Raw genomic sequence first — 19,774 nt, 5'->3', positions numbered from 1 at the left:
CTGGCCTAGGTCTTTTAAATTTTGGTGAAATAATAAATTAGAAAATGTGGCCTTTGGTTTTTGCACATATCCAACAAGCGGTGTGCCCTCAGCAGGCCCAGACTGCTGGCCAAAGCAGTGTAAATACCTCTGGTGCCACCAGGTCTCTTGTCCCACGAGGGCTTTTTCACCAAAAGCCAAGAGCTCGGGGGGTGATGACATTTCACCTATCTCGGAGCCAGCGCTGGCAGCCTCTGCTCCCCGTCACTGGCTGCTCTCCCCGCTGCGTCCCCTCCTTTGTGGTAGGGTGACGCTGGTGCAACCACACAGCAAAGGGGACCAGGAGTGGCTCTACACCGCAAATAGCCCATGCGGGTCATGGAGGAATTTTTATTTGGGATTTGTTTTCCCTGCCTGGATCGCTGGGGGACAGACTGACATTCTTGCCAGCACCACTGTGGGGATGAGGGAGAGGAGAGAAACGAGCTGTCACTTTAGCATCACCGACAGGCAAAAAAATATTCATCAAAATGAAGCTTGGCACTGTTTATACAAAGTGAAGCATGTGGCCAAGTATTTGCAGAATCTGGCTTTTCTTTATACGGTAACAAAATATTGTGTAGGGTTTGTTTTTTTTTTTTCTTTACCAGTCACCTTCCACGAAAAACTCCATCTGCTAAACACCACCTACTGCGGTTTATAGCTCTGCAAAGTAAACTTGTGCATGGGCTTTGTGAAACAAAATGCCCACTCGGAGCTGTCTGAAATGAAGCTCCCAGCAAAAGGATGCTAACGTTACAAAAAAAAGGAGAGAAAAACCAAAACTCACTGTTGAGGAAACTGGATGATGTGTTTCTTATATGGTGTATTGAACACTCAGAGCTGCTCAACAGCAAAAAAGTTAGACAATTAAGGCTTTTATGACAATATCTTCCCTTTAATTGTGGCCTGCTTAATTGGCTAATCCAATTAATCAGAAAGTCCTAGGGAACCGAGTTAAACCTAATGACACTTAATGACATTGGTGGTAGCGTAACGAGGATGGTAATTACACAAAAGTTGGCTGCCTGCGGATGCCTCGGTCGTACTTGTGTCTCCATCTTTCAAACTCAAGCTGATTTTGCCTGCTCCTCTGAAAACTGTTTCACATCCTTCTATAGCATATATATATGTGTACACACGCCAGTATATACTGGACCGGTATCACTGACTCTTTCAGATTAGTGGCTTGCAGCTTCCACCGCAGCAATTTGGGGGTGCGGGAGACCGTCCCCTTCCTCGCCCTGAGCCTGCTCTGCTCAACTCCCTTGGCTCACCCAGTAGGATGGGCTCGACAGGGCTCCTCTCCCCCTTGGTGCTCCTGCTCAAAAAGGCAGCTGGTCTACACTGGGGTCACTGGCTGACGGCGGGGGGGGACGGGACACAGGAGGCAGGCAGCCGGCCCTGCCCTCCGGGAGGAGATGAAGCACGGGGGGGCGGAGTGCCTTGTCTTAGGGAGTCTCCCTTGCTCCTCCAGGAGCCGGCACTGGATGGGACAGAAGCCGGGACCCCCCCACCAGCCCCAGCTGCCCTCCAGCCCCTTCCCGCTGCCCCCCAGCCCGGGGCGGGCACTGCCAGAAGCCCCGCCCCGCGCCCCGCCCCCGAGGCCCGGCCCCACCCCGCCAGCCACACACACCCCCACCCACCCCCGCGATGGGGGCGTGGCCCTCCGCGTCCCCGCCCCCCGCGGCGTCCCCGCCCCGGAGCCGCCCCCCGCCGGCGGCCGGTGCGGCGCGGGGGGTGCGGCGCGGCTCGGCTCGGCTCGGCTCGGCGCCGTGCGGGCGGGGGGCCGCGGCCATGGTGGAGCGCGCAGACGAGGCGCCGCTGCTCTTCTGGGCCGAGGGCCCCGCTGTGTCGGCGCCGCCGCCCGCGGCCGAGGCGGGCAACGGCGGCGGCGGCGGCGGGCGGCGGCTCGGCGGCGGCTGGAGCGCGGCTCCGTGGGGCGGCGCGGGGCCGGCGGAGGCGGCGGGGCCGTCGCGGGCGGAGGCGGAGGAGGACCAGATCGTGGCCGTCTTCGTGGTCACCTTCGACCCCCGCACGGGTGAGGGGCGCCGGGGGCGGGCGGGGCGGGGGGGTGGGGGCCGGGGCCTGCGGGGGCCGCGCCTGGGGCTCCCGGTGCCGCTGGAGTAAGATGGATGCGGGCCGGGGCCGGGCTGCGGGTCCCGCGGCTTTGCATCCCTCCTCCCGGGGGGGGACCGCTCCCCCCCGCCGCCTCCGTGTCGCCGGACCCCCGTGGCGAGCGGCCTCCGGGAGCCGGGCTGCCCTCTACCCCCACGGGAGACCGCTGCTTCGCGGCACGGCACGGCTGCCGGTCCCCCGTGCCCCGGCCGGCCTCCCGAGGAGCGCCGGGGGGTTGCCGAAAACGGAGTGGGGGGGGGGGGGGGGGGATTGCACTTGATCTCCATCCCGCCGGGGAGAACTTGTGACGGGAGGAAGGAAGAGCCGGTGACCCGGGCAGGGACCGGCGTAGCTCTGCTGGGCAGCGGGACGTGGGACGGGGATCCCGGGGACGGGGATCCCGGGAATGGAGATGCCGGGGACGGCACCGGGGCAGCCCCCGCGCCCCGCACAGCATCCAGGCCTCGGCCGAGCCTCTGCCCAGCACTGCCGGGGGGGCACCAACCTGTTAGCAGCATCTCGAGAGCATGCTTCGGTCTGCGTGTCGTGGCGTAGACCTGCCTGCCGCTATCTGGGATGGATGGCGGCAGTGGCAGGCGTAAATCCGGCAGGCACGCAGGGCACGATCAGCAGCAGCAGCTCGGCTGTGTGTTTCTTGGTGACCTGTGCGTTTAGAGGCTGGCCTCTGGTGGGATCTCGGGGACTTCTGGCGCTTTGAATTGGAGCGCTGCGATCCAGGAGGGCAGAGGAGAGGGGCAAGGAAATGTATTTTCTACCTTTCACTGCCGTATCCATCTCCCTCGGCACTGTCAGACTTTGGTGTTCTATCACTTCTTTTACTGGCAGAGGTTATTAATTTCAAGTCTGCAAATCAGCATTTCAGAAAACATCTTAACTTTGTTTTCTCAGTCATGCTGCTCTAGCGGTATCCACAAAACAGGATGCTATGACACAGATAGAAAGTTAGCACCTGCCTCGCATCTGTTAACACAGGTACTGTGCTTAGGGGTCTGATGTCCCGAGACAGATTGTTGGGTCTTTCAGCTGCCTGGCGTCAACCTGGGATGCAAAGGCAAGAGTGGGGCATAGCTGAAAGTCTTGGTAAGATCAGAAAGTTTAGGAAGTAGCTTGGGACATGGAGGAGCCAGCCCATTTGCATCCAGATCTGGGAGCGAGCTTCTCTTTCTTCTGTAGACAGACACTTTCTTAGCAAATCCATAGCAAAAGTACTAGAGGCAGGAAAGAGCTCTGTAAAGCATGGTGGCGTTCTTCAGTGGAAGGGGGAGGTAACTGATGTCATGCTCACAAGAGGGCCCTGATAGTGGAGACTGAATCCCAGTCTTGAACTGAAAATCCCAAGGAAGTAGTGAAGAGAACGGAGCCCTAGGTGTGATGGGCTGTCAGAAATGCACACTGCCAAACAGCATGGCCACTATGTCCTGAAACACCAAAGGGCTTTCGAGAAGTTACCTGTTTCATACTGCACCAGAGAGAGGTGTCTTCAGTCTAGAGGTCAGAGGCTCTTGACTCATCAAAATCCAGAATGAGATTGGATGTCATCTTTCCAACAGGAGATGGAAAGGGGAGGTGTTTCTCCTAAGTATCCAAAACATGGAAGAGTCCGGATGACTGCAGCAACAGCAGGTTGTCTTTCGATCTAAGAGCATATGCCTTCTACGAAATGGTGAGATAGTCTTGGTTGGCAGAAAGCTGAGCTTTCTCAGGAGTTTTTCTGAACCAGCTGTTGCTTTGAATGAAGTCCAGGGAAAGTTGGGAAACAGCTCTTCTCACATCTGATGTGCAGTTAATGCTGGGTGTCATCAGCCTTGGAGTAGTCTGTGAAGTCCAGGAAGATTTAGCCTCCTGCTGCTACTCAACGTGGATGCTGAATGTAAGGAGCATGATAGGACTGTGAGGAGCACATCAACAAATGTCAGCTTCACAGGTGAAGGGCAAAGTGCCCTATGGAGGATGTGGACTTGGAAAAAAAGATCTTGAAGCCACAGTGGTGTGAAGTTTCTAGGGTCAGAAAAAGAATATGGGACTTCCTGGGTCAACTACATCAGATGGTGTGAAGGACTTCTGTAATGTTCATAAGGGTATCTGGTCCTTGTGTGTGACTTAAAGGAGGTCATCCAGTCAGTGTCTGAGCTGGAAACCTGCTTGATCCTGCCCAGGAAAAGCACAGCAGACCTCCTTTGGTAGCTTGGTCAGGCATGGGAAAGGCAGGATTTCTGGTGGTGGCTGGGAGGGTAGTTACACCAGGTAGTGTTTACTCAAATACAGGCAAGCAATTGGGTGAGAGATACTTTACTGTAGAAGGATAAAGTGGTTACTATGCTAATAAAGAACCTAACAGCTTTCCTCCTCAATTTAGAAGGGCTTGAAGCAGACAAGGTCAGTGTTGCCTAGCAGTTGCATGTGATGACTTCACGAAGGTAGGTTGTGGGGTTGCCAGGCCACTGTTACGGTTCCAGTGTCTCTGGGACTCTCTCAATGCTCATGTGAGTGGCTGAACATAACAGCCAGAGGCAGCTTCTAAATCAGCAGTGTTGTCATCACCTCCAGAATGGTGAGCCTTGTGGCACTTGAGAAGGAGCTCTTTTCACCACTATTACAAAGGCGACTCTTGCACTAATGCAGAAAGTGAACTGTAGATTAAGTGCAGAATGGTGGCAGCCCAGCAGCCAACCGTGCCATCTTCTCGTTGCTCCCTGCCCTTGGCAGTCCCCTCCTTCAGGGAGTGACCAGTTGGGAATGCTCTGATGCTTCAAAAAGCGTGAGCACCAGGTCTGTGCAAACACTGCCCTTTAAAGAGCATGGTCACAAGGGGCTTTAATGAGGCTGCTGAATTTCCTAGTGTGGGTGTTCCCTTGGGCAGGTAGTAACAGAAGACCCAGCACTATCTCGGGCAGCAATGGGCATACATCTGGTGGCTGTGACTTACTTGGCGTTAGGTTAGAGCACATGTGCTTTCCAAGCCTCATACTTGTCTTGGGTAAAGCAAGTGAAAATACAACAATAAACTTTGCTTTGGGAGGGAGATAAAGAAAGATGAAGCAAAGTCCATGGCCACATCGACTCTGTCAGATCAGAATAGTCGAAGAGAGGCTGAACCTTCTTAGCCCTTTTTCTGTGATGGAGAAGATGATAGTCAACGTTGTGGAGGTCCCCACAGTCTGTTGGTTTAAAGAGTGATGTGAGTAATGGAGGGAGACAAGGAGGGAAGGGAGGGAAGTAATCTGTTTTGCACCAGTGAACATGCAAATACTCTGGTTTTGTGTCCCACATTTCTTCCATGCAGGAAACGGAGCCAGTGTGACAGCTAGGTCACACTTTGTGCTTCTTGTGTCCTGGCACAACATGGTAGCATTGCACAGGCGGGGACCCTAAAGATCTTGGGGAAACATCTGATGGTGAGGAGGGCCAGGTGCTGACCACCAAATGCTAGTGCCATCGTCACTTCTGTAAGGATGTGAAAATCCAGGGGAGAGAAAATAGAAGAGAAGGAGGAAGAACATCCTTAACTTTGCACACCAGAAACTGAGAGTGCCGGCTCTGACCTGGCCTGGAGCTGGGAGGTAGCTCCCAAGAGATCTCCAGATCTGCAGATTTGACTCTCAGCAAAACCACTCGCCCGCTCTCTAACACTGGGTGACTCTCACTTGGAAAGTTTCCTGTGCGCACGAGAGCTGCTTTCTGCGCGGGGAAGGGCAATGCTTCCTGTTTTTCTACAACATTGCTCCCTCCTCCCTCCTCCGGTTTCTTGGGCAGGCTGGCAGTCGCTATCGCATCTGGGTGAAGTCTTTCCTTTGTTTGCTCTACTGTTTCGCCAGACTGACTTTCTTAATTTTTTTTATATCTCCGCGTTTGTTCTCAGACTGCCACGTCGCCTGTACGTTCATAGAGCAAGGTGGTGTGAGGAACGGCCAGGAGCGCAGGTGTGGGTTGCTTGTGACAGATCCTAGGAAAAAAAATAGCTGTGTGATATGCAAGTTTGCTTTGTGGTTACGTGTAGGGTAAGAATCTGTTTCAAGGCGTCTTTTCCTTACTTACTGCTGCAGAACAGACATTGTTTGGGCCATGTCCCTTCAACACCTCTTTAAGTGGATATTATACCTGATAGTAGTGTTTGTGACTAAACTGAACAAAGTCAAACAGTTTCCTTTGCTCAATGGTGCTCTTGCATATTGATCTATTAATCTCTAGGTAATGACCAATAAGTGATTCTCTGTGACGCAAGACTTAAAAGCAGATCTGGCCTTAACCACAATTTTGTGGTTAAGAGGCAACAGTCTTAAGAGTTGACTTCCTCGCTCTTCCAAGGAAGGGTCTTGTGCCTTTAAAAAGAAAACCAAACACACACACAAAAAACCCCAAACAACAAAAGCCAACTTCTATATATAATATGCAAAACCTACAGGGGACCGCGCAGGCTGACATGATGTCACTGGCTTTCTCTGCCAGCCTTTCACACGCCTCAGAGGCGAAGACGCTTTACAGCAGAGCTCTGTGGTTTCGCGTGTGATTGCACAGAGCTGTGCTCGGGGTCACGAGGCTGCCGCTGCTCCCCAGCCAGGCCGGTTCTGCGGGAGAGGTCTACTTGCGGACTAGAAGTGGTTAGCTGGGTGAAAAACTTCTTCTATTGCCACGCTTAATGCTGTTGTTTTTCTGAAGTCCTTGCCAGGCAGGGTTGGGGGAGGTCTGCTGAACGCAGTAGCAATGTGAGAAGAAAAATAGCCTATTTAAATGTCAGTAGCTAAGCCCAATTCCTGTGCGAGAGTGCATGCATATACTTGTGCAGTATGAGTAATAACACAAAAGACAGGCTTCAGAAATGAGGCTTATATTTAAATACATCTTAAAGTCTCAGCTGAGTGTAAGGCCCTTCCAAATGTACACTGGCCACGCAAACACACCTGGGATGCTTACCCCAAAGGGCAGGGGAAGGACTGTACCAGTAGAAGGCATCTTCGTGCTGCACCTGCCATTGCATTATACTGAAGAATGTTTGTTTGCTTTGTTGCTAAAAAGAAGTCGCATTACTTCAAATGCTGTTGCTATGGGCAGGCTGACAGAGAACCGAAACTCAGTGGGTAAACCTGGAGCACCCCTCGGTGTAGTGAGAGCATCCAGATGAGCCGGTTAGGCTCTGAAGAGCTGGCATGAGAAAGCATAAGAGGTCCCCCTTTTTTGTCCATGGTAAACTTGCCAGTGGCAGAGTGGGACTTCATTGGCTTTAGGGACTTTTTGTGACTTCTCTGACATCATCTGTTCCAGGATCAGGCTCCTCAGGTGGCCTTTTCCACTGAACAACTGCATGCTTTATGGCTGGGTTGGCAGGTGACAGATGTTTGCTAATCTTGATCTAGCTTGTAATTTTTGTGCTTTTTTGTTTGGTTATTCTAGCATGCACAAACATGTTGCAGTACTTGGATCACCTCAGCCTCCATATAAAGCTTCAGCTAACTCCTCCTATCCTAAACAAAATACGAGGATTCCAGGGAAGTAGTGATGATTGGGATGCTGGCTTAGGGGTTTCTGTTTGACCAGCCCTGCCGAGCCCTGCCAAAGGACAATATTGATGGTGGTATGAGCTATTGCAGAAACTCGTCCTAAAGAGTAGCAGTCTATACTTCGGGTTCTTTCTATATTGGGTACTCATGTAGATGGCCTGAGTGGAACAGCGTTAATACCATAGCTTATCCACTGTCAGGTAAAATTGTAGCTGCTATGTGATTCAGCTTATAAAGGATAAACCCACAAAATAGCACTAGCCTCAGAAACGGCTCCAGAAGTCCTGCAATATCAGGGTGTTGTGCTGCAACAAGTAACGTTTGCAAGAGATGTGGAGTATAGTATGTCAGCTACTGTCTGTGACAATTTAGGGGTTCAGGAGTTGCGTTAGTGCGCTGTTACTGGCATCCCAGTGATGTAAAAGCAACAACTTGCTGTTGCTAGTGTTTGCGCTTTCGAAATGAGTGCTGTGTTCAAGTTTACCCAATGAAATAAATTTGCTTCTCTGCAGGCAACATGGTGGAGTGGTGTTTACCCCAAGATATTGATTTAGAAGGTGTGGAATTCAAATCCATGGCAAGTGGGTCCCACAAAATCCAGTCAGATTTCATGTGAGTATGTCTGAGCTATATTACTTCTTTCTCTAAGCTGTAAACCTACACCACCATCCCTTAACTCAGAACATGCAAGAAAAATACCATCTATGAAGTTGAGTTCCTGCATAAACGTGCTGCTAAACTGTATCTAGCCGAGCCAAAGATACTCTTCAGTTACTCCAACATCATATCAAGTACCAGCTAGCTGTGGGGATCTGCTGCGTGACAGCTTTGGCTGTGGAGGCCAGCTGGTGAATGGGGCAGGCCAGCTTCTTGGTGTGCAAATTTTAATGCGTATTGGGCAAATCATACTGCAGTGCTGCTACTGGGACTGTCAGCAGAGGCCTAGGGTGAAGGGGAAAGGATGGCAGAACTGAAACGGGAAGGATTTTGCAGGAACTGGACTTAGAAAAAGGTTCTTAATTCTGCAAGTGCTTTTGGATCCTTTAAATGTTGTGATAAACAGTCCTTGCTCACTTTCTTCTTTGCTAGCTCCTTCCTTCAGTGGAAAGACATAAGCTAGGAATTTTCTGTGTTCCCATCCTTTTACTAACCCAGTGTTGCAATGCAGCAATGTTTTGCAATGAATTGCAGTGTCACAATTCCTTTTGGTCAGGAATAACAGTTACTTTCTCAAAGGCACATGACCTGAACCATTTTACTCAGGTAGAGTATGCTTCCACATGCTGGCACCCAAAATATAACTAGGTAGCTAGACTGTACTCAGAACTTCATGCACTGCAGGCTTTTCTTCCTTGGAAGAAGGGCACTGTGTTGGCTGGGTCCTGTATCCTCTGTTGGTCTTTCTTCCAAGTTCTTTCCTTTCTTGCGTTCCAGTGACGTGGCTGGTAGGAGCTTTAGTGGGAACTCCTGGGAGCTCTTGCTTTAAATGTCCTGTCTTGTTCCTGAGAAGACTAGGACACCCAAGGCTTGTCCTCAGCCCTTCAGATAGCAGGGTGGGATTTCAGGGGTTTCCTTAAAGAAGGAACTGTGTTCCCTAATCACTATTTTTTGTGGTCAGTTACCTTTCTTTCTTTCTTTCTTCCTTCCTTTTTGCTCTTTTTAACACTAACCCTTCTGTCAAACATTTGTCTCCAGTTATTTCCGGAAGGGGCTCTGTTTTGGCCTGGCCTGCTTTGCCAACATGCCTGTGGAGAGTGAGTTAGAGCGTGGTGCCCGCATGAAGTCCGTGGGGATTCTCTCCCCTTCCTACACCCTGCTGTATAGGTACATGCACTTCCTGGAGAACCAGGTCAGGTAAGTTCCCTTGGGAATGGGGCTGGCCACTCCCTGCCTAGGAGAGGTAATGTTGCCCTGATGGAGAGCAGTTTTAGGCATGAGTGAGAGTTTGGCTACAACACTGAGCTACGACTTCCTTGAATAACTACTTCTCCAGAAAGAGTTACAGGTTCACAACGGGAAGGAGACAAGGAAATGATAGCAGCACTCTCTTCATTGATGACAGGCTAGTCAAATGCTATCCAAATCCTACTTATTTTGTGTGGACCTAAGTGTCAAGGAGAGAGTTGAGAGAACAAGAAGTTCTCCTTTTCTCCTTCTGAAAACCATTTTACTAAGGGCTCACAAAGGCTTCTAAACCTATGATGGTGCTCCTGGCTAGGTGTGTGCTTTAGCTGTGTTGAGTGGACTTGGCAGGGAAAATGGTGATGGTAGAATGGAAAGCTGTTCCTACCTGAGCATATTTTAAAAGAGGATCAGTAGTACTATGGATACATCAGCTTGCTGTCTGCTTCAGTCCTGCCCGTGTTCTCTGGCTGCACTGAAAGCTGGTGTTACTCCTGACGCTTCAGCTGCGCTCCTGGATAAGTCTGTGCAACTGAGGCACCCAGGGCTCCTTTGCTAGCTGGGAAAGCAGATGTTGGCTGGGGGCAAGGCACTTAATAAGTAGAGTCTGGAGACACTGCAGATCTCTTTTTTCCTTTCTTTTCCAGACACCAGCTGGAGATGCCAGGGCACTACTCCCATCTAGAGGCGTTCTATGATGACAAGAAAGGAGTTCTCCCTGATAGCAAGGGCACCGCCACCTCTCAGCAACCTGTCCACTGGCTGCCATCCATCCACAGATACATGTACCCAGAGATGAAGGTGAGGCAGGTGCTCTGAAGCTTGCAGGAGTGGGCAGCGTGGTGCTGCTCCTTGGTGGTGTCTCATACTCCTTTATATAAGCAGTCACTCCAGCGCTTTGTAGGCTGCTTTAGATAAGATTTTGTTACTTGGACTGTTACAAGCTGCAGTTCCCTGTCATTGCTGTGTGCTGGTCTTGCTCCCACATTTAGACTTAGCATCTGTGCATGTGTCCCTGCTTCACCTCTGAGCTTTTTTCTTCCCTTTCCCTCCACCTGCAGATCACACACCCTGCTGGCTGTATGTCTCAGTTCATCAAATTCTTCGGTGAGCAGATCCTTGTCCTCTGGAAGTTTGCCCTGCTGCGCAAGCGCATATTGATATTTTCACCGCCCCCAGTTGGAGTTGTCTGCTATAGAGGTATGTTTCCAGGGACACCGCAGTGCTCTGATCTAGTAGGCTGAAGCACTGCAGAAATGCCTGTGGGTACTGAGGGGGATAGACATCATGCAGGTCTTCAAAATCCATTGCAACCATTCCTTGTGAAGATACTGTTCAGCCTGCATTTACCCATTTCCTACAAAATGCTTTTCTTCAGGCCTTTTGGGTAAGGACATACCTGGCATTGTCAAACACAGTTCCTCTCAGCACAGGACAGTAGGAGTGCTGAATGAATTTGTGGCATCTAGAACATGGGATTCCTATGGGAGAACCGATTATTTCCTATCCAAAACAGGATGTCCCCACTTGAGAAGTTCTGGTGTTCAGGGGCATTTCACAGCTCTAACCATTGTTTTCATAGAAGTGTGTGGGAGAACTGGGTAAGTGGGGCTCAGAATGTCCTTGAGGGAATACTGAAAGCATCTCAGGATGTACTTCTCTTGTCCGCAGTGTATTGCTGCTGTTGCCTTGCCAATGTTTCTCTCCCTGGTCTTGGAGGAACTGTCCCAGAGTCCAAACCGTTCTTCTATGTGAATGTGGCAGACATAGAAATGCTGGAGACAGAAGTATCATATGTGGCCTGTAAGTATGATGGATTAGGCGTGACGTTTTTAACTTCAGGCTGCAAAATGTCTTGAGACACCAGACTGTGGAATAAAACTGATGAGAAATAGGATGTGCATGGAATGACTACGAAAGCAGGAGAGAACAGTTGGTCTGTTGGGACAGCAACATGCTGCTCTGAAAATCTTCTCTGATTTTGGCAGGTACAACAGAAAAGATCTTTGAGGAGAAACGGGATCTCTATGACGTGTATGTGGACAACCAGAATGTGAAGACGCACCATGAGCATCTGCAACCACTCCTGAAAATTAACAATGCTGACAAGGAGAAGTACCGACGGCTCAATGACCAGAGGTAATAATGGACATCTGGGTGGTCCTGGTCCCGATAGGACAGCAGTGTGATGTGGGATAAAGAGGACACTGCTCCTTTGTACTTTCCTTCTTGTCTTAGAATTGTCAACGTTTCCCACTGCTTCAGCTCATCTCTTTGAGATTCTGGTTCCACTGTAGCTGACTGGTGTGAGAGCTGCTGGGCACTCTGCACACATACAATCACTCTGCCAGTGAGCTGATGGAGCAGATAGAAGGCAGGAAGAGAAGCAGAGGTTGTGACTCACCATTGGTTCACCACTGATCAGTAGCAGAACTGAAAACAGCCTGCTTTCTAGTCCAGTGCCATATAAAGACTACCCTGTTGCCTCAGATATCGAGGCAAGTGTTAGTCTGATTGGTCTCCAAGAAATGGATGTGAAGTTTTAGTTGTAATCCTTGTCTTCTCATAATGCTTTGAGGTTCACTGTAGGTATGTTCAATTAATCTGTCTCCCTTCTCTCAGGCAGATGTTAATGTATTCTCAAGAAGTTGGCGAGGATTGTAGCTCCTGTGAAGAGGACCTTTTCATCTTGTGAGTGGCTACCTCTAACACTTAGTTGGTCACTGTTAGGCTTAGGGAGCCTCTTTCACTGATTCCATGTTGCACTGGTTTGGCATATTATGAAACATCATGATTAACATAATTCCATAGTCAGCTCTCTTTCTCTAGGGATCCAAGAACCAAACTGCCTCTTCCTTTTCAGATCATCTTCTTTTCAATTTGAGAAGCCAAATGCAGCCATGCTAGTCTCCACTGTGGTCTCTTAAGTGCTGGGAGGGAGAAGGGAATTTTAAAAACACAATTAGAAATGCAAGAATCCCTTCCCATTTTTGAAAACATAAGCACTACAGGACTTTTCATGCCAGAACATTTGGCTCGGGAAAGGACAATGTCCAGGGGAAACAGGCACTGTACCATGCTGAGGGAGGTACAGTGTGGAGATAAGACCTGCATGTGAAAGACTGGCCCATTGATGTGGCTGGCTTTGTGCTTGGCAAACAGAGGAACCAGGTGTAGAGTATGAGGTATGGAATTAGATGAAAACTACAGCTCTGCCACCTCTGAAGTCCTTCACTGCCTGTTGCTACTGTTCACAGTCTGCAGCAGGTGAGAAGTAATGGGATGAAACTGTGTGAAGGGTTGTCAGGGCAGAGCCCTGATCACTGAGCTGCACACATGTAGTCAGAGTTCCTTCTGAACAGCCTTGCATGTTCCTAGGAAAGCACTAGGTAAGAAGTAGCTCCCACTGCTATGTTCTGCACAGTAATGGAGAATTTATTTACCCAGTGGCTTACTAGATGGATGACAATGCCGTTTTCTTCTTTGCATTATGGGACCTATAGGTCTGATATACCCACTTGGTTACCACAAAGTACACATTAGCTGATAACGTGGCTTGCTTCTGAAGAGTGAAATGCCTACCATAAATCAGCCAGACAGAAGCACTGCCGTAAATTAAAAGTTACTGCTTTATCTTTGTTTATTCTGGGTCATCCATAGGGTGGATGGAAAACTACTACAACGTCACCTAAGAAGGTGGGTTCTATGATTAAAGGGGGTTAAATGCAGTTCTGGAGCTCTGCTGCCTGTTTAGTAAATATGCTATCTTTTTGGGGGTCCAATGCCATCATCTTAGCTGACTTTATCCTATAGGTTTTTCATGGAGCAGAACAACCGCATATTTCAGACGCTGATGGAGGTGTCAGCCAGCCAGGACAAGACACTGACAGCTGACCACGCACGAGGCATGGGCCTGGATCCCCAAGGGGATCGAAGTTTCCTTATGGACCTACTGGAAGTGTATGGCATTGATGTTATGCTAGTCATTGACAACCCCTGCTGCACTTAAACCAAGGGCAAGAGAGATGGGGAGCAAAGATCATTTTTTAAAGACTACCAGACATTGCTTAGGAGGATCACTGGAACTCACCACAGCCACTGGACAGATCTCATTTTATTTAATAACTTTATATGGAGAGTATTTATAATTTTAAAACAAAATGTGATTTTATTTTCTCCCCCTCATCTTCCCAATGAGTACCTGCTCCAGGTTTGGGGTTTTTTGTTTGGTTTTGTCTCCCTTTCTCTTTCATTTGTGTTTTTTTGTCTTGTTTAGATAGGACCAGTGGCACCTTTGCACCAATCCTCACTGTTGCCAGTGATAGCTAGGTTTTGGCCTAGCCTGGATACCTGAGGGCTGAAGACTTCAGGAAAGCACTTTGTCTGATGGGGACCAATGTGAAATGCTGTAGCTGAGCCCTCAAGACTTGACTGGAAAAACCCTCCTATTATCCCCTCTTCCACTTGGGGACTGAAGAGAGCTTCAGCACAGGCTGTTAGTGGCCCAGTCTCATAAAACATCTGTCCTACCATGTTTATTGGTGGGGACAGTTAAACCAATGATAAAAAACCAGGACTCCTTTAAACACCCCTCACCCAATTTTAGGAGCTGAGTTGGAATAAAGCCACCCTTCCTCATCAATGGCAGAAACAAGTTTGGGACAAGGGGGTGCTACAGAATCTTAATACTTTGCTTACCAGAGCAGCATGGTTTCACTTCCAGCATTTGAGGTGGCATAAACTGGCAAAGACTACCTATCTCATAGCTGGAGAAGAGCACCATCTCTACTTAATCCCTCCTACCACTTCCTCTGGCTTTCAGTTGCATCACACCTGCTGCTTTGGTTTAAAAATCTTCAAACCAGCAAGATGGTCTCCCATTTAACAGGGACCAACATCACTGAGCCACCTTGCAGTCACCATGTTCTCCAGCCTCAGCTCAGATGGTGCTGGACCAGATTGGGTTGAATAAGTACGCTTTAATGTCACTAGGCCTTCCTTTGTAGCAGATGGTACTTGTCACTCCTTTGCTTTAACAATGTCTGCTGATCCTCCTTTTGTCACACAGCCTTCAGCACTGTCTGCTGCTGTCCTTGGCTTTCAGTGTGAGACAGAGCAGTATGGGACCTTCTGGCTGGAATGACTTCGCAGTTTGCAGGAGGTTCCCTTGGAGTTTGGTGTTCTTAACTGGCACAGCTGCTAGAAGCAATGTCTAACAGCAAGCCTTTTTTTCCTGGGCAGAGAAGCTGTAGAACCAGATGAACAGTGTCTTATTCTTGTGCTGTGGAAAGAACAGGATTCAGTTTATGCAGGACCAGTGGCTACCTCCAGGAAGGCTATCCCAGTAAAGAGTAATCCGTTCACCATGTGAAATCAAAGAATGGTGCTGTAGGTTCTAGGTGTGACTGCTTTGCCCCAAATCCTTCAGCCAGTAGTAGCATCAGCTTTAAGCTAACTGTTCTTCCTGAACTGTGGCTATAGCTAATTAGCTGCTGCTTCTACCGTAATAGACTTTAGCACCCTTGGAGCCTTTCTGCAGTTTGTAGAAATGCAAACTGTAGCTGATGTATCCATTTATCCTAGCATTTTATAGGATGAGGCAGAGCCTGAACCACCGAAGTCTCACCCACTAATTCTTTTTAAAACAGGTGATGCAAATGTGCTCCAAGTAGATCCTCTGTGGATTGTCTCCATCTGGAAGGAAGCAAGCTGGCATGTCCTGTTTCTCCTTGAAGGCTATGTAGTTTTGCTTGCTGTGGTTTCAGAGGTTTTAGTGAGGTGTGGGGATCAGGGGCCTCACAAGGCTTATTGCACAGTTCATTAGTACAGGCTTCAGCATATTATGTTCCTGTGATCTGCTTCTCTCTGAGCAGCCACTCCCCTGCCTGCTTTTTCAGGGCTTTGAATGTTTTTGTACAGGAGAAAACATGCTGCTGCTTGTATTACCAGTTGCTCACGACTGTAATGTAATCATCCTTAGAAGGCTGGGGAAAAAAATGGGGAAAGAGGAAAAAACAGAGCTGAATATCATTTAATGGGAAGAAAAGGCTTTCCTTAAGGCTTTGGTTTTAAATTGACACCTCTAGTATAAAAGTGACCCACAATCTCCATGGTTTTTTCTAACTTTCACTTTAGTTTTAACATGCTGTCTGCAGTGAAGATCCCTGAGGAGGTATAGCTGGCATTGTATTGCTGTCACTTACTTACTTTACTTCCTTCAGATATAAAAAAAAGGAACTGAAATTAGTCTCTAGCAATTCTTCCTCTCACTTTCTTGAAGGTTTGCTACATAGTTTAGCTGTGGTCAGCTGTTAATGGCTTTCTGTTCTCATTGATGTCAGTAGTTCTTTTGCTGAACTAAATAGAAACAAACCTTTAATTTGTCACTGAAATTTTACAGCCTCTGCAGTCAGAGGCTTTCTAACACCCTGCATTAGAGCGCTATGTTCACAAGCTGTCAGGACATCAGGTCTACTAGACAGCACTGCTAGAGCCCACTGAGCAGAACCTCCTGAAATTACTATTTGACATTTATTAAACCTCTGCTTTCCAGAAACTAGGGCTTCAGTTGCTAGCAGTAGTGTGGGTGCAGAAGCATCAAAGCAAGCAGATTACTGTGAAAGCAGCATCCCTGCTACATCCCAGCTGGATGGGTACGGCCTATTTTCCTCTTCCTTGTAATTCTGCTTCTCTACAGCCTCTCTTGGCAGGTGACTGCTACAGAAGACAGAAAACAGAACAAAAAGACTTCTCTAGCCTAACCCTTCCTTGTTGGATTTGGTGCAAAAGAATTTTCCACCTGTACTCCCCTTTTCTAATAGACATTGCTTTCATTGTTGTCACATGTGGAAAATCCTTGATAAATGGGTACATAATATAAACAAATGGCTACAGCTTGGGCCATGAGGGCTTGTTCAGTAGACTGTTTTTGTTTGGAACCAACTTCACTGAATCTTCTTTCCAGGAGATAACATAATTCAAGGTAAAACAGTTAAGTGCGTACATTTAAAATCCCCTCCTTGGCACTTAATAGTTGCTTTTTTGAATACTAGCTGTAGGATGGGAGACAGTTACTTGGTGTATTTTGAATTAGGGAGGAAAGTGTGGCATAAGGTAGAATATTGCTTATTACTGCAAAAGTAGTCCTCTTCTCCATTTTAAGTACTTTGCCTTTACAGTGGTGCCTTTCATTTCTTTGGTGTGATGTCTCTGGTCAGTTGCTTGTGATCAGAGCCCAGGTTGAATGGTGGTTACAGTAACCATGTATATATCCCATGCCCTGGTAGACACAGTCTGGTATGTTCCTCTCTAACACTCAAGTCATAGCACAGCCATTGCAGGTGCTCCCCAAGCTGGTACTTGCTTGAGTTTCAATAGGAGAGCAAGAGCTTCATAATTGCGTCTTAACTCAAGTTGCACTAGAAATGTATAATCAAGTAATGTATTATTATTACTTGTACTATCTGGATTGGAGGGTAAACCCTGAGAGAGAAATAAAAGCTAGGTTTTCAGTCTGAACAAGGGATACCATGCCAGACACTTAAATCATGCAAAAGTCTTCTCACTGCAAGGTTAGGCCAAGCTGCATAGAGCCAAGTACAGCTAAAAACTATAATGGATACTAGGAGAAAGGCATTTTACTGAATTAAAGAGCTCAGATTTGTCTTGGAGACATGCTAATACCTTATTTTCTAGCATATATTAAGTAGTTACTCCAATGTAAGAGCTAATGGTCATGTCTGTCACAGGAGATGAGCTTGCCTATCCAGCATCCTTAAGGGCCGAAGAAAGTTCCATCACCTTTTCAAGGCAAAGTAGCTTACTGTACAGCTTACTCCGTAAAGCAGTGCTATTGTAATACTTCTTCCATTTTAAGAACTGCCAAAGTTAATGGGCAAAAAGCTAGGAGTAGCTGTGGCCCTCTTGGTGACAGACTAGGCAAGGGACAGGCATGCTTTGCTCTGGGAAGGGGAAAGGCAAGAGCACTCTGTCCTAATGCAAAAGTCTAGGTACAAAGCATGCATACTAACCCAAATTCTCTCATCATAGCTATTATTTCTGTTAGTTGCTGTCTCCTTTCTGCCCCCCAAAGCTAGTGGTCTAGTGATTATGTCTTTTGCGAGGGACTGGAATGTACTGACTTAACAGAATGATATGTCTGTCTAAAACAGAGGGTACTAGATGGCTATGAACCAGCATTTCAGGTCCTGGTTAATGCAACATGCCATTCAAATGGGAATGTTTAATCATGGTTAAAATAAATGGGTGCCTTGGGCTGGTCCATCATTAGGTTGTTATCCTTCCTTTTTATTTATGTTACAGTATTTTAAGCCTTTCTAGAATGGACTGTAAGTTGAAGCTAGGATAAATGTTTTCATGAGTGGGACCTAGGTTTCTACTCCTGCTTCCTGTCCTGGAGTTCATACAAAGAAAGTTGTTTATCTTGCTGCCAGACAGAAACATGAGAACTGAGTCCTTTCCTCAACATTGTAGATAGCAGGTTCAGCCCCTGCTTCTTTTATGTAATGTTTTTCTCACACCTCCCCTCTGAATGTTGCAATTCAGAGGCCTAGAACCGCCCCATACTGGTAGACCTCTGAACTGTAGAGGAAGGGGAAAAAATTACTTGAATGGTATTTATATGAGCTACTCAACTTATGCTGATATGAATATTTAAATATCAGCCTGTCTCAGATGATACTTGGTAGTTTAACATCAGGACAGCATTAACAATACCAGTTCTGAAGGGAGCTCTTGGTTACCCTCAAGCAAGGAATCACACTGCAATGGGAGCCATGCATCTGATACTATGGAAGAGAATTAGTTGTTTTCCCTGTAAACTGGTACAGGTGAACCAGAAGCTAGTTCTTACCATCTCACCCCTTGCAGCAGGCTGGTTGTAGTTCTAACAGCTCTGATGATGTTTGCATCTTGCAGATGTGTGGTTGCTCCCATAGGCCTGTGGCTGTGTAGAAAAACTGCTTACTAAAACATGGGTATTTTTTAATACAATTAAAGCTTACCTTTTTGAAACGGCTGCTGCCTTGTCTTTCCTGCCACTTGAGAAAAAAACATTGCTGATTATATTACAGAAGCATCAGCTTGAGGAAAAACTCAGTTGGTGAGATCTGCCCCTGACTCTGAATGAGCCAGTGGCTGTAAAGCAACGTTCAAGGTGTCTCTGTGGCAAGCAAAAAGAGCAGAGCACAGCCAACATGGTCCTTGGAGAGTGACCCAGGGGTCCACTGGGCACTCCTAATTGCTGCAGAGCAAAAGAAAGACAGCACAACACAGGCCCTATCACCAGCATAACTATTAAAAAAGAACTAGCAGGCTTCTACTCCCCTAGAGCTTAGTCAAGAAAGTGATGGGTGCTTGCCCCAATAGCTTAGGTAATTAGTTTGTCCACAGTACAGTCAAGGGAAGGACCGTGTTCAGTTTGGTTCCAGCATCATGCAGAAAACCAACCCTGCTTCCCCCTTCAAAGCGTTTTTCCTTTAGCAAGTCTCCAGCAGAGGATGCTGTTGCACCAGCATGCAGCCAGGATGCAGTCTTCAACAAAGCGGCTGGAAGTCAATTCACTAATGTCCTTATTTTGATTACAGCAACGAATCAACAGATGAACTTAGACTAGATCACGTACAAACAACAATCGCATCAGAAAAATAAGCATCAATTTTTTTCTTCCAGTAAGCAAGGCAGATTCATGTCAACTTGTAAGTTACAATAAGAAGGGCAACACATAACCTTGCCTAAATCAGTAATATTTCCTTTCAGCAATTAAAGCAAAGCTATAAACAAAAGCTCAGAAAAGCAACAAAACTAATTACAGTGCTGAGGCTCAAGGGGATGTAGGTTGCCTAAGGAGTGGGAAGCACTGTTTACATTAGAGAAGAGCAACCAGACACAATGAATAATAAAAGTTATTTGGATGCCCTTATTTGTGTTATACTACTACAGGAATAAAAGGAATACTTACGAAAAAAAGACTCATTTGGCTTGTTAAAAGAGTCTTTCCACATGTACTTCATACAGCTTTGGGTCAATGATGACATTTTCCAATTTGGTTCTCTGTAATACACCTAAACTTGATCAAAGGAATATATTTCTACTATATTATTAACTGGAACTCTGTGCTGTTGGATCTGGCAAGACGAAAAAAAACACACCATAAATATCTTATCCAGATACATACAGGGAATTTTTAAAGTTCCTCTGAA

General features: G+C 47.5%; 1 protein-coding gene across 1 annotated transcript; it reads left to right on the top strand.

The window, feature by feature from the left end:
• The first annotated feature begins 1,746 nt into the window (after nt 1-1,746).
• DENND11 (DENN domain containing 11) lies at nt 1,747-19,677 on the top strand. Its single transcript, XM_069807546.1, has 9 exons — nt 1,747-2,059; nt 8,165-8,264; nt 9,348-9,506; nt 10,202-10,355; nt 10,616-10,754; nt 11,226-11,357; nt 11,543-11,693; nt 12,177-12,245; nt 13,368-19,677. Exons 1-9 carry the CDS (start codon nt 1,816-1,818, stop codon nt 13,561-13,563), a joined length of 1,344 nt encoding a protein of 447 aa, XP_069663647.1. The 5' UTR covers nt 1,747-1,815; the 3' UTR covers nt 13,564-19,677.
• Nucleotides 19,678-19,774: the final 97 nt, after the last annotated feature.

This window comes from Haliaeetus albicilla, chromosome 19 (assembly GCF_947461875.1).
Source record: "Haliaeetus albicilla chromosome 19, bHalAlb1.1, whole genome shotgun sequence".
NCBI lineage: Eukaryota > Metazoa > Chordata > Aves > Accipitriformes > Accipitridae > Haliaeetus > Haliaeetus albicilla.
This window is presented reverse-complemented; position numbering and strand designations above follow the sequence as displayed.